We start from the raw sequence: 12,411 nt of genomic DNA, 5'->3' as shown, positions 1-12,411 counted from the left end.
AACTAGCCGTTAAATTATTACAACAACAGCCCGATTCTTCTCTCGAGTGTCATCGTCTTCAACATCTCCTCCAAAAGATTGACCAAAACAAGAAGAACTACTGATTCATTCTTTCTTGTTCTAACTATTCACACAATGATTCTACTGCGGCCTCCTAGGAGCTTGGAACGCAGATGCCAACATAACCGAAGCCAACTACAAAGAAGGCGAGTGCCTGGAGGAAGAGGAAGATGTAGAAGTGGTTCCTGCCGAACGCCACGTCGCAACACCCACAGAAGACGAGGTACGCCCCTGTCCATATCTCCAAGAGATGCATCCTGGTTTCAACCGAGAAATGTCAAGGATCCATCGAAGAAGAAGATGCATCTATGTATGATTCTGGTACCTTTCACCAATTCTGGTTCTTGGCTTCTTTGCTGCTTTACTCTTCATGGCCACTCCGAGCTTCTCAGTGACTACCCATTCGTTCACTCTCCCAGCTTCCAGCAGCCCAATGAAGGTCGCTTTCGTCCTGTGCAACGACATGACGTTCTCGAACAAGATCCAAAACACGAGCAAGTGAAGGGACCTGAAACAGCTCGATGATTGAGGAAATAAACGAGGAGTTAATTCAGTAACGAATTGATTGATTGATTGGTTATATATATACCGAGGGGATCCGACGACGTTGAGAATAGTGATGATCGAAGGGATGTAGATTGCGCCCCATTTCGGTATTTCCACCTCAGGAACTAAGACAGTGGCGGGGATGATGACGCAGAAGAAGATGAAGGTGACGACGTGAGCTATGACCTTCCGGACGAAGAAGAAACTGTAGATCAAGTGAACTTTCTTCCAGAGAGTGACTTTCTGAATTGCAACGGAGAAATAAATTAACAAGCTCGATGGATCAGTGTTAATTTGAGAGAGGAGATTGAGAACTACTGACCTTGTTACTGGCTATTTCCATCAGCATTTTTCTGAAGAGATTTGCAGGGCCGCAAGACCAGCGGTGTTGCTGATAGCGATAGGCCTTGAAGGTACTCGGCAGCTCGTTCTGAACCTTGAGATCTCCGAGGAAGATGAACTTCCAGCCTTTGAGGCTCGCTCGAACAGCCAAATCCATGTCCTCTACTGTGGTTCGATCCTTCCAACCTCCGGCTTCGTCGAGAGCTGCTATTCTCCATATTCCGGCGGTCCCTGAACGCCGGTGATGTAATTGGGAGTTAAATTATCCTTGAAATTATTGAGATTAGAGAGGTGGAAGGCTTGCCGTTGAAGCCGAAGAAAGCGTGGGTGGAAGATCCAACTTCCTGCTCCACCGTGAAGTGGTAGTCGAGCGATATCTCCTGCATCCTCGTCAACAAGCATTCATCTGAATTCACTGCAGAGTCGATGAATCAAGTTAACTTTTTTTGTTTGTTTGTTTGTTTTCTGTCTCCGTGACAATGCTGATCGATTGTTAAATTAGCTACCGAATTTCCAACGAGCTTGGACGAGCGCGACGTCAGGATTGTGGAGGAGGAAAGGGACGGCGCGGCAGAGGAAGTCGGGCTCCGGCTGGAAGTCGGCGTCAAAGATGACGACGTAGTCGCAGTGCTTGACGTAGCTCCGCTTCATGCCCTCCTTGAGCGCGCCGGCCTTGTACCCGTTCCGGTTGTCCCTGATCTCGTAGTTTATGTTCACGCCCTTGCTCGCCCACCGCCGGCACTCCGCCGCCACCAATTCCTGCGATCCCGACGACGCTCGATCAATCCTACTCATTGAGGCTAGTTAACTAGTCTTCGATTCAGTAAATTACCTTGACGAGTGGGTCGGTGGAATCGTCGAGCACTTGGATGATGATGCGGTCGGCGGGCCAGGAGAGGCCGCAGGCCGCGCCGATGGACAGATTGTACACCTCCTTCTCGTTGAACATCGGGATTTGGACGAGCACGGTGGGGTAGGAGGCCGAGCCGCCGAGCTCGACGTCGTCGTCGCGCATGGGCTCCCACTTATACTGCTTCTCCGGCCGGCGGCCCGTCGCCTTGATGAGCACGAAGACGACGGCCATGTACGCTTTCTCTACGACCAGCATCGCCGACATCGCCAGACAGACCGCCACCGCGGCCTGCAGCAGCGGAACCACCACCGGCGCCTTGATCACCCGCCAAACCGTCGCCACATGCGCCGCCACGGCCTCCCGCCTCTCCATTTCGACCAAACAAATGCAAAATCAATCGACGCTCGCCTGAAGATAAACCAGAGCACCGCCGGTATTTATAAAGCGGAAATCAATGGCATCGCCATGGATCTATCTATGAATTCTAAGAAAAAGATTAAGAATTCAAGATTCGCCAAGGGGACACGCAGCTTTAGCATTCGATCTCCGTCCCTCGCCCAAAACCACAAAGACAAAAAGAGAATCACCAACCAACAGCAAACAAGAGCACGTGAGAGGTGCGAGAGTGCGGCTTCGTGTTTATCCTCTTCTTCAGTCGCCGGATTCTGCCATGAACGTAACTTCGCGTCTTGTTAACCCAACGTGAGGTGTCGAGGAGAGAGCGGGCGACAGAAGGAACAGCCGCCTACGCCAGCGAGTGAGGGAGGGAGGAGCGAGGAGGAGAAATGGCAGGACCATGAAGAGGCTCGACCGAGAGGTTGTAACCACGTTCCGGAAATAAACAGCGCCAGCTTAATACGTCACCTACCTCCAACAGCGAGGAGGAAGAATATGGCTAGCTCGGTGTAAATCTCGGCGCTGCCATTGATGGAGTGCGCTGGAGTCCTACAGTTGCTAACGCTGCAACCAACAACCTCGCTGATGCCGGTGAAGTGCAATCAATCTCCAACTTTGTGGTTCAGAACCTGGTTGAGCAAAGTTTTTTTTTTTTTTTAATTATTTTTTTAATTGACAATTGGCCTAATAACTTTAAAGTCTCTCTTAAGCGAGTTAAAAGGCTCTGCAGTTCGAACCTTTTTTTTTATTTTTGAAATTAGATTGATTGAATTTCTAGATTTACCTAGGTAACTTTGGAGTCTAATGTAAATTTTAAAATTGTCATCCATATTGAAATTGAAACTGTGATACCCTTAATTATTTCTCTAAATATTTTTTACCACCGGACCATATTTGTAGGGATCAATTTGGTTTTTCTCAATGCGGTGCCGGTGGTATTAGTATCATCTTGGTGTTGATTTATATGATTTATATAAATAAGCATCAAGATAGTAGGTACTGGCATAACTAAATCAGCAACATCCACCCTACTGATACTAATGCTAGTGCTAGTTTCTATAAACCAATACCTACAAACTAGCACCAATGAGCTGGTTTGTAAAGGTGGTTTTTACAAATCAGCGCCAAGATGGATGATGTTAGTTTAGAGCATTTTCAATCTAAGATTTTTAAAGGCATTTGTGAAATGAAAAAGTTAAAAAAAAATTCTAATCATTATAGATACAAGGTTTGAAATTTATAGTTCAAGAGCAATAGTGAAATATCAAAGTTATTTTTTTATTTTGAAATTGATGTAATATACATGTAGTCATTGGTGGCAAAAGGTGAATACGCTCGCCCTCAGCGCCCCCACCAACCCGTCCCAGGGCCAACACGGAGGAAGTAAATCACGGGCGGCTACTAGTCTTTGGAATAGTGATTAGTACATAAGGGGAGGCATTTACTTCGGCTTTGCCGAGATTCAAACCCCAGACCTCATTGGTGGCAACACCTCATGTGCTAGCCATTAGACCCATCCGAGGGGACTAATATGTATGTAGTCATGCAATTACATGTAATGAATTTGATCACACAAAAATCATTTAAAACTTTAACTATTGGAGATGTTTCGTTAGGTTTTTAGAATGTTGATGTAGCATGATATGATATATTGGAATCATAAAAAATAAATTTTTTTTTTTGTAAAATTCTAATAATTGGAGATGCCTTTAGTAGTGCCATCACTATCAACACCACCTTAATATTAATTTTTACACTTTGATTTTTACAAACCAGTATTAAGGTGAATGATGTTGGTTTGGTGGTGTCAGCACCAAGATGGTACTGATTTTTATAAATCAGTACTACCTTACATGCAATCAAAGAAGAGAGAAGAAGAGTTCTCTTGGGATGGTGCTGTGATTAAGGCACGGGGTGTTACCACATATGTCATGGGGTCAAAACTCGACACGTCCAAATATGTCTTCCCCCATGCCTTGACCACTTCACTAATGGCTAGTAACCACCCGTGATTTACCTCCTCTGAGTTGCCCTAGGAATGTGTTGGCGAGGCACTGGGAAGAGCGAATCGTTTTTTTGCCACTGATAGAGGATGCAGGACAGAGCTTGGACAATGATAATACTGAGCCACGGATAGAATAGACAGAGATCATGGACAGTATTATTTGATATCTCAACTTCGATACCTCATATGGAGATGAGTAGACAGCCAATATGTGGAATATATATATATATATGATTTTTCCATTAACAATGAAGATAAGGATGTCTCTATTAGAGGGTGAGAAATAATTTTTTCTGTAGAACATACGTCTATCAAAAATTGACCAATTAACCCGGCTGTCATTCTCTAACTAGCAATTCTTATGCAGTAGCACGATCATATAAAGGATTGAAAATAGTTAACCAAATTAACATTTCCTTGGATCCTGTCTAAGCTCACTTATCATGGGCCTGAGTGCTTACTTTTATTCCACTTCGAGAGTGGGTCCATCCTCTAAGGATAGCCTCTAGCCTTTCTTAGGGACTTAGATTTTTATTTTTTTTACTAATAAATCAACAAATATTTAATTTAATTTTTTGTCTCTCTTTTGCTAGTCCTAGCTCTCTAGTATCTATATGTGAAAATTTAGTTCTCTCCACTTAAACTAAGCTATAAATCTTGCACTTTCTCTAATTGATCTATCAATAAATATTTACACGTGAGGATATTTACACATAAACAAATATTGTAACTTATACTTTCTCAAACTTATAAAGTGAATAACTACATCAGTAAATATTATTACACATTTTCATTGGGACTTTGAGAAAAAAATTAATCTCAAACAGACAAAAAAAAGATTACATTTGAATGGATAAAAAATAATTACTAATTAACCAATTAAGGAAGAAAAATGAAATGAAATGAAATAAAGGGTGTCATTTTCATTTTGACCCCCAAAAAATTTACTAATTAACTAATCCATTGTCCAAAGGGAGATGACGTCACCGGCCACGTAACCGTCGTCCTCCAGCTCCACTGTCTCCCAATCGAACGCCCTGTGCATCGCCGGCGGCGTCACCAGCATCCCCCTCGCCATGTCCTCCAGCAACCCAGGCAGGTTGAACACCGCCTCCTCGTCCACGAACACCTGCGTCGGAGCCGCGGCCGACGACGATTGCGGAGAGCGGTCGACGGCCGCGCCCGCCGTCATACCGGCTGCCTCTGCCGCTGCGCGGCGGACGTCCTCGGGCGCGGCGGAGCGCGCCCGAGGCAGCGACGCAGCGGAGTCGGGGAAGTTGAGGCGGGCGGAGTCGGGCCCGCGGAGGGCGATGGCGGCGACGTCGTGGGCCCGGGCGGCCATCTCCGGGTTGGGGAAGGTGCCGAGCCAGATGCGGGTCTTCTTCCGCGGCTCGCGCACCTCCGACACCCACTTCCTGCCGCCGCCACGCGAGCGCACGCCGTGGTACACCGGGTGGCGCGTCTCCCGGAACTTCTTCCGCCCGTCCTTGCGCTTCGGCGAGGGGGCGAAAGGTCTGGCGGAAGAAGAGGAGGAAGAGGACGACGGCGAAGAAGAGGAGGAGCAGTCGTCGACGTCCATGAGCATGCAAGAAGAGGAGGAGGAGGAGGAGCAGGAGCGATTGAGGCGCAGAGTAAAAAGAGTGTGCGGGCTATAAATCGAGGGCGCAGCGCGGACTGTGTACGACGCATCGTATGCGGCGGAGGCAACCTGACCACCGCGGAGTTGACGCGCGCGGACCAGGTCAACCCAAGATTCAAAGGAAAAGGCGTGGAAACTAAAAAGAAAACGTTTTTGGATAAATAAAAAATTAGGCTGGGTTAAGCAAGGACGGAAACGGAAACCATCTCACGCGACGCTGAGATCACGCCGCCGCCGCCGTCGCCGCCATCGGCCACGTGAAATCTGTCGCTTGGGAGACTACGTGTCTTGCGACGGGTTCGTGATTCCCCCTGTTGGGAGTTCGTTCGGTCCCAGAGAAATAAAAAAAATAATAGAAAACGATAAAGGGTAGAAAAAGGTGAGTCGCCCTGACATGTCATTTGATAGGTCGGCAAAACTACTGTGCCCGTTCTTATCGTCCTGTCAATTTATCTCGTCAGAATATGAATTATGAGTAACTATTATATTTTAGAAACAGTGATTGACCTATGAAAAAAATGAAAAAAATATGAGAGCCTTTGCTATATTAAAATTAAAACTTTAGATCTTAAATTAATAATATCTCATACACTAGTCTAATTAGATCATCTCAAGATCATAATTCAATTTATAATCAATAGTGGTGGAAGTCTAAAAGAGAATTTTGTTAACAAGATATATCTTCGTTGAGAATAATAACTCTGTACTCTCTAGCCAATTTAACAAAAGTAGAAACAATAGAAAATAATTAAATGGTTCATTATTAGAAAGTCCAAGCTACATTTGTCAACCCAAACAAGAAACATGAATATTGTCAACTGGACCCCATAGGTCATCCGAGTTGGTATGTGATGGAATGCTTGTCACATGAGGTCGCGAGGTCGAAACTCGGGGTAGTCAGGGCGTAAATCCCTGGTCCCTGTGCAACTCATCCCATCTGCCACATGCTCGCTCAGGATGCTATGATTTACCTCCCTCGTGATGGCCTTGGGTCGGGTGCGGCGGGGGCGCTGGGGGCGAACGATTTCGCCTTTTGCCATATAAATATTGTCAACTGAAAAATTTTAAAAGTTAATAGCCGGACATGTTGATCTTAAGATAAATTGATAAGAACGCTGAAGACGAACGTATTCACCTTTTACCACTACGAATATTATCAGCACAAAAATTTTAATCATCAAGCTAGAGGCCAATGTCCATAATCAACTACAAAAGAATCGCATTTGTTGAAATTATGATGATTAATCCACAACCCTAAACCTCCTTCCAGAATATAGAAGGGTGTGTCTGTTCTCTGATCCTGTAGTCGACTGAACTTGAAACATATAGCTAGTGTTAATACAATAAGATTCCGGTTGCGGACAAACAGGATATATATAGAGAGAACACACTTAGTGGTGCCAAACATATCCGCCCAGCTTTAGTTGGCTTGGGTGAAGAAATCAAAATGAGAATTAGAAGCTACAAGAGGTTATTTCTTCTGAATCATATTCTCGTTATTAACAAGGAATGGAAATTTAAGCCTACATTTACAAGTACTATATGGTCACAATAGGTAGGAAATTAAGGACACCACGACCAAGCCTATTACACTCTTCCACATAATGTATATCACTAAAAGAGCTCAAATTCCACATCCTCTCCATTTGTCCTAAAATCAAGACACTTACCTTCTTTTTTCTTGCGAAACACCACAGGAGTGCCAATGTCATGACTTCTTGGTGTCTCAGGAGGTGCAGCACATCGTATTAGAGCCCAATTTAATCCCTCGAAGAAGGGGTGCAGCTTAATCTCGGCAGCACCTTTCACTGATCCCAATCTATGCTCTGGCTCTTTTACTAGCAGCCCTCTGATCAAATCCCTAGCGTGAGAGCTGACATATGGATTCTCAGGAAATTTCAAGCTCTGTGAAATCACATTCATCAATGTTTCATCATTTCCAGGTCCCTTGAATGGTGTTCTACCAAAAAGTAGTTCATACAATAAGATCCCATAGGTCCACCAATCAACAGCACTTCCATGTCCATCTCCTCTGATGATCTCAGGCGCCAAGTACTCATGGGTCCCCACAAATGAGTTGGAACGTGCATCCGTGGGTTCCACCACAAGCTGGGGAAGTGGCCTGACCTGCCCACTGACTTCAGATCTTTGCTTCCTTGCTTTACCTTCTGAAGAGGATACCAAACGGGGTGTGAAACAAGAAACTTGAACCCATGATGGTTGAAGACAAAGAGGATCAATGCAATTATTTTCAGCACAAGGCCCTGAGTGTTTCTTGGATGATTCTTCTGTGCCTGATGATGATGATCTGAGAAGGATCGGGCTTACTGAGCATCTGAGAGACAAGTCAAAATCAGAAAGCATGATATGGCCATCTTCACGAACCAAAATGTTCTCTGGTTTGAGATCCCGGTATATAACGCCTTGCATATGTAGGTACTCCAATGCAAGGAGGATTTCTGCGACATAAAACCTGCAGAAGCCATAGCTAACAATTAGTTTGTGACCGAACATCATAGTAACCGGCCAACATATATGAAACTCTATAAAGAAAGAAGTAAACATAATTTTGTTACAGCCAGAGCTGGAATACACATATGGGTACGGGAATCTCTGACAGGCACTATCAAAACTTATGTACAATGTGTTTCATTTAAACTTTAGTTAATCATAAATCAATAATTCTCATATCTAAAACCTAATTCTAAATCTCAATTATTAAGAAACATAACATTTAGGTGGAACAAGAAACCAGCAAAGGATATTGCACATCTCTAGGTAGTCTAATCTCTTTCATCTGAAGATTCTCTTGAATTATTTTGCACCTTGAAAATATTGCACTCTCCCTCACTTTGAAATGAAATTTAGAGTAACAAATACAATTCTCTCAATTAGCTTGCTCATCTGGAATAAACAGTAAAAGTGACATAGTGAACCAGCATCAACTGGATGTCATGCTATCAGAATATATATATTTGACCTATTAACTGCTTAAATTATGAAAGAAGTCCATTTCCATTTTCTACTTTAGCACATGCAGTAAAATAGCAACTCCAGAGGAATATAATTTGAGTATCATGGATTGGATGGGACTTGAAAGACGGAATTTAACAACAACAACAAATGCTTCCTAAGGCGCCATAATCCAGCTAAATAAAAACTAATTTTCTAATGTACCTGGCAGCTGGCTCACAAAAACTCTTGCCAGATTGCTTCTGTCGAAGCACATGTAGGTCACCACCTGGGCAATACTCCATGACTAAACATGAAAGGTTATCTGTCGTAAAATGAGCAAAGAGGGTTGGAAGGAAGGGATGATCTAACATTTGTAATATCTCTCTTTCGGTTTGTGCTCTCAGCATCTTTTTCCTGCTAACCAGGAAATCAATATCCATGACTTTCAATGCAAACAAGCAGTCCGAATCAACCAACTCTGCAAGATAAACCGTTCCAATATCTCCACAACCAAGTCTTTTGAGAAGCTTAAAATTCTTTAAGCCTAAGCTTCCTGGTTGGATTAAGTTGTGCCGGATTGCTATCCATCTTGCATCCTTTGACATGTGAGGCCTACATCCTTTGCCACTAGCAATGCTCAGATGACTTTCTTCACTGATACTGGTGTTGCTACTATAATCCCCAATGCTGCTTTTTGAACTGTGAGAGCATTCACCCTTTTCTCTAGGTCTAGAGAATTCACTTGATTTTGCACTGATGGCCTTGCTGCTGCCATGGATATTTAGGCTAGAAAGTGTTTTGCTTTCTGCACTAACTGCAGCAGCATGTTTCATAGTGCTAGATGCAGGAGTGACAAGTTCTTTAGGAAACGATTTGGTCACAGGTATGCTGCATGGAGGGGTGACATGTTCCTTTGGACGACACAATTTGGTAGTAGGCGTAGTACATGAAGGAGTGGCAGGCTCCTTGGAGCAAGAAGGTTTAGCAGCAGATGAAGTTGCACAACTTCTGTTCACATCACCGTGTTTGATGGATTTATTTGATGCTGATGCTGATTCAGACTTTCCTTTCTTTCTGACATTCTTGTTCAGATGCACTGGCTTGTTTGAATGTGGGTTCACTACAGTCTTGCACGAAGCAGCGACTGGCCTTGAGCTAGATTTGGTTGCTCTTGAAAATGATCTCCCTTTCTTCTCCATCTCAACTGCAGTTGATTGATTATCACGGGACCCTTCTGATGTGTGTTTAATTACATCTTGGATTCTAATCTTAGTTAACTTGGGTGTAGGTACAGCAGAAAGAGGAGATGAAACAGTGCTCGGAGTAGACAATTCTGCATTTTTGCCTTGACCAAATACAATTGTCTTTCTTGATAAATCTCTTGAGGCTTTATCAGGCAAGATGGATATTTCAACTAAATTTCTCTTTTCTTTTAGAGAGAGAGCAGAGTCACTTGATTGAACCACCACAGATGCATAAAGCCTTTTGATTGTCCCAGCCTCAGAAGTTCTAGATAAGCTAATGGATTTCGACATTCTCTTCATAGCAGCCATCTCTGATGCCTGGGTAATGCATAGCTTTCTCAAGGCTTGTTTTAAAGTGACAGATTCTGATATCCCTATTCCTGACGATCTAGATACTCCAGCTTCAACTGGCTTCTTCATAGCATTCTTCCGCACCAAATCAACAGCTGGATGACTTGTAGGACCAAGAATCCTGGATGAAGTCCTGCGATCGATTGTCCTCAATAACTTTTCAATGTTGTCGTCAACATCCACGTATTTACCATCTTGCAGATTTGGTTGGAGTTTAATTCGTAAAGTCTTCGATCCGCCAAAGTAACTATCCAAGTTTGGCAAGTCATCGCCTTCGACAATCTCAGAAATGCCACTAGTTGAGCCCATTGATAGGTAATGACTGAATTGAATCTGAGAATCTACCCTAACAACACTAGATATGAAGTGACTATCCCATCTCTCAAAGAACCATCAAATGGAAATGGAGCAATAAAATAAGAGACAAAAGTTGCCTTCATTCCATGACAATATTTATTATCTAACTTAAACAACTTCCACTAATGCCTTCCCCAAATCACTACCAACCATGATCCTGCGACAGAAATAAAACTGATTATATGAATAGTATTCTTTCAACCACAAGTTTACATAGTAAACCAAATGCCATCAAGAACATGAAGAAGCCAAAATCATTTGCATGTTTTACCCAAAATGAGAAAAATCCAACCAAAATATCTTCAGATAGAGCTACCGATAACTTTTTTTTTTCTTCTAGACCAAAATATGAGCACGACACATACTTACCGCTCTACCAAACTAACTGAAAAACCCTCCCATAAAAGTCTTTCGTAATAGAAAAATAAAGATTTAACGTTCTTCTCTATATAGTCCTCCAACTGTAGCTCAAAAATTTGAAAGCACAGATTCAGAAGATCAACCTGATGACTCACCACACGGAAAATCAACCCGTTCCCATTTCTGCCTTTCCGAGACAAGTTTAATCATGGCAACACACGGAACTCACCGTCGAACACAAAAATAAAATCCTAATAAAAAGAAATGGTTGAGCAAAAACAACCGTTCAAATCGCCCACTGGCACTATCATTAAATCGAGTAGAAAACGACCGAGACAGAAAAGACATCTCCCAAACCAAATCGCACAGCGAAACAAGTTAGAGTCGCTCAGGAGTTAACCGCCGTGGGTCAAGGAAGAACAAGAATTAGCAGCCGTACCGTGAAAAGATCCACCGCCAACGCCCCTCGCCGGTCCAGATCGACGGACAAATCCCCTTATCTCACTGGAGGAGAGAAGCGAGGTCGGAGATTAGGGTTAGGGTTTAGGAGGCGGAGAGGAGGGAGGAGGAGGGGGAGGAGGGGGAGAAAGCGGCCGCAGAGCTGCGGCAGGAACGAAATGTGGCATCACGATTCACGAGGAAGAGCTCGGACGATAGAAAAAGAACAAAAACAAAAAAACGACCGTAAGATATAATTACGGAAAGAAAGAGGGTGACTACGAAAAAGGGCCACCGTTTTGCCGAGTTAAATTTCACTTTAGCCCATGGTTTTATCTTATTTCTTTTAGAATCCCCCCTTCAGTAGAAGCATGAGGGCCCGGCCGATGAGTTGGCTTCCAACGTCTAATAGTGATGCGTGTGTGTATTATTAAGAGAAGCTGTTCTTCCTATGAGCTCAATTCTCATTGTGGAAATGAGGCACAATGCAATTTCGTAGACTAATGCCAAATTCTTGATGATCATGAAAATGATTATGATGGATTTGGTGTAAAAAACAAGACGTACCCTTATATCTCAAGGTCGCAATCGATCAAATTAGCCTTCCGTAACAAGGAGCCCTATGCTACGATATACTACGCAACGCTACTCGGGGCCGCATTAGCTTTGGAGTTAAGTTAGCCTTCCGCGGAACATGGTTGCTTTTGCATTATCATAATTGACCTTTTGACTTAGAGGGCAGCTTGGTCTCGATAGGTAATGGGTCGTTGTTGTTCGTATGAGATAAGATCAAACATGGTTGATTATGTCTTTATTGAGTGAGGAGGGGAGTGAAGTTTTTGGTCACTGTACAATGGAGTTTTCG

The 12,411-nt window shown here is 43.5% G+C and overlaps 2 protein-coding genes across 2 annotated transcripts; both read right to left on the bottom strand.

Annotated features, from left to right (window-relative positions):
* Nucleotides 1-117: 117 nt before the first annotated feature.
* On the bottom strand, nt 118-11,745 carry LOC122043559. The gene is made up of 12 exons (XM_042604181.1): nt 11,548-11,745; nt 9,019-10,905; nt 7,457-8,314; nt 5,159-5,977; nt 2,670-2,779; nt 1,781-2,184; nt 1,455-1,707; nt 1,253-1,363; nt 929-1,179; nt 650-849; nt 386-568; nt 118-317 (listed from the first exon to the last, which is right to left on the bottom strand). Exons 2-12 carry the CDS (start codon nt 10,698-10,700, stop codon nt 155-157), a joined length of 5,034 nt encoding a protein of 1,677 aa, XP_042460115.1. The 5' UTR covers nt 10,701-10,905; nt 11,548-11,745; the 3' UTR covers nt 118-154.
* Nucleotides 4,925-5,914, bottom strand: LOC122040808 (dehydration-responsive element-binding protein 1F-like). The gene has a single exon (XM_042600253.1). It carries the CDS (start codon nt 5,785-5,787, stop codon nt 5,158-5,160), a length of 630 nt encoding a protein of 209 aa, XP_042456187.1. The 5' UTR covers nt 5,788-5,914; the 3' UTR covers nt 4,925-5,157.
* Nucleotides 11,746-12,411: the final 666 nt, after the last annotated feature.

Source organism: Zingiber officinale, chromosome 2A (assembly GCF_018446385.1).
Source record: "Zingiber officinale cultivar Zhangliang chromosome 2A, Zo_v1.1, whole genome shotgun sequence".
Lineage (NCBI taxonomy): Eukaryota > Viridiplantae > Streptophyta > Magnoliopsida > Zingiberales > Zingiberaceae > Zingiber > Zingiber officinale.
This window is presented reverse-complemented; position numbering and strand designations above follow the sequence as displayed.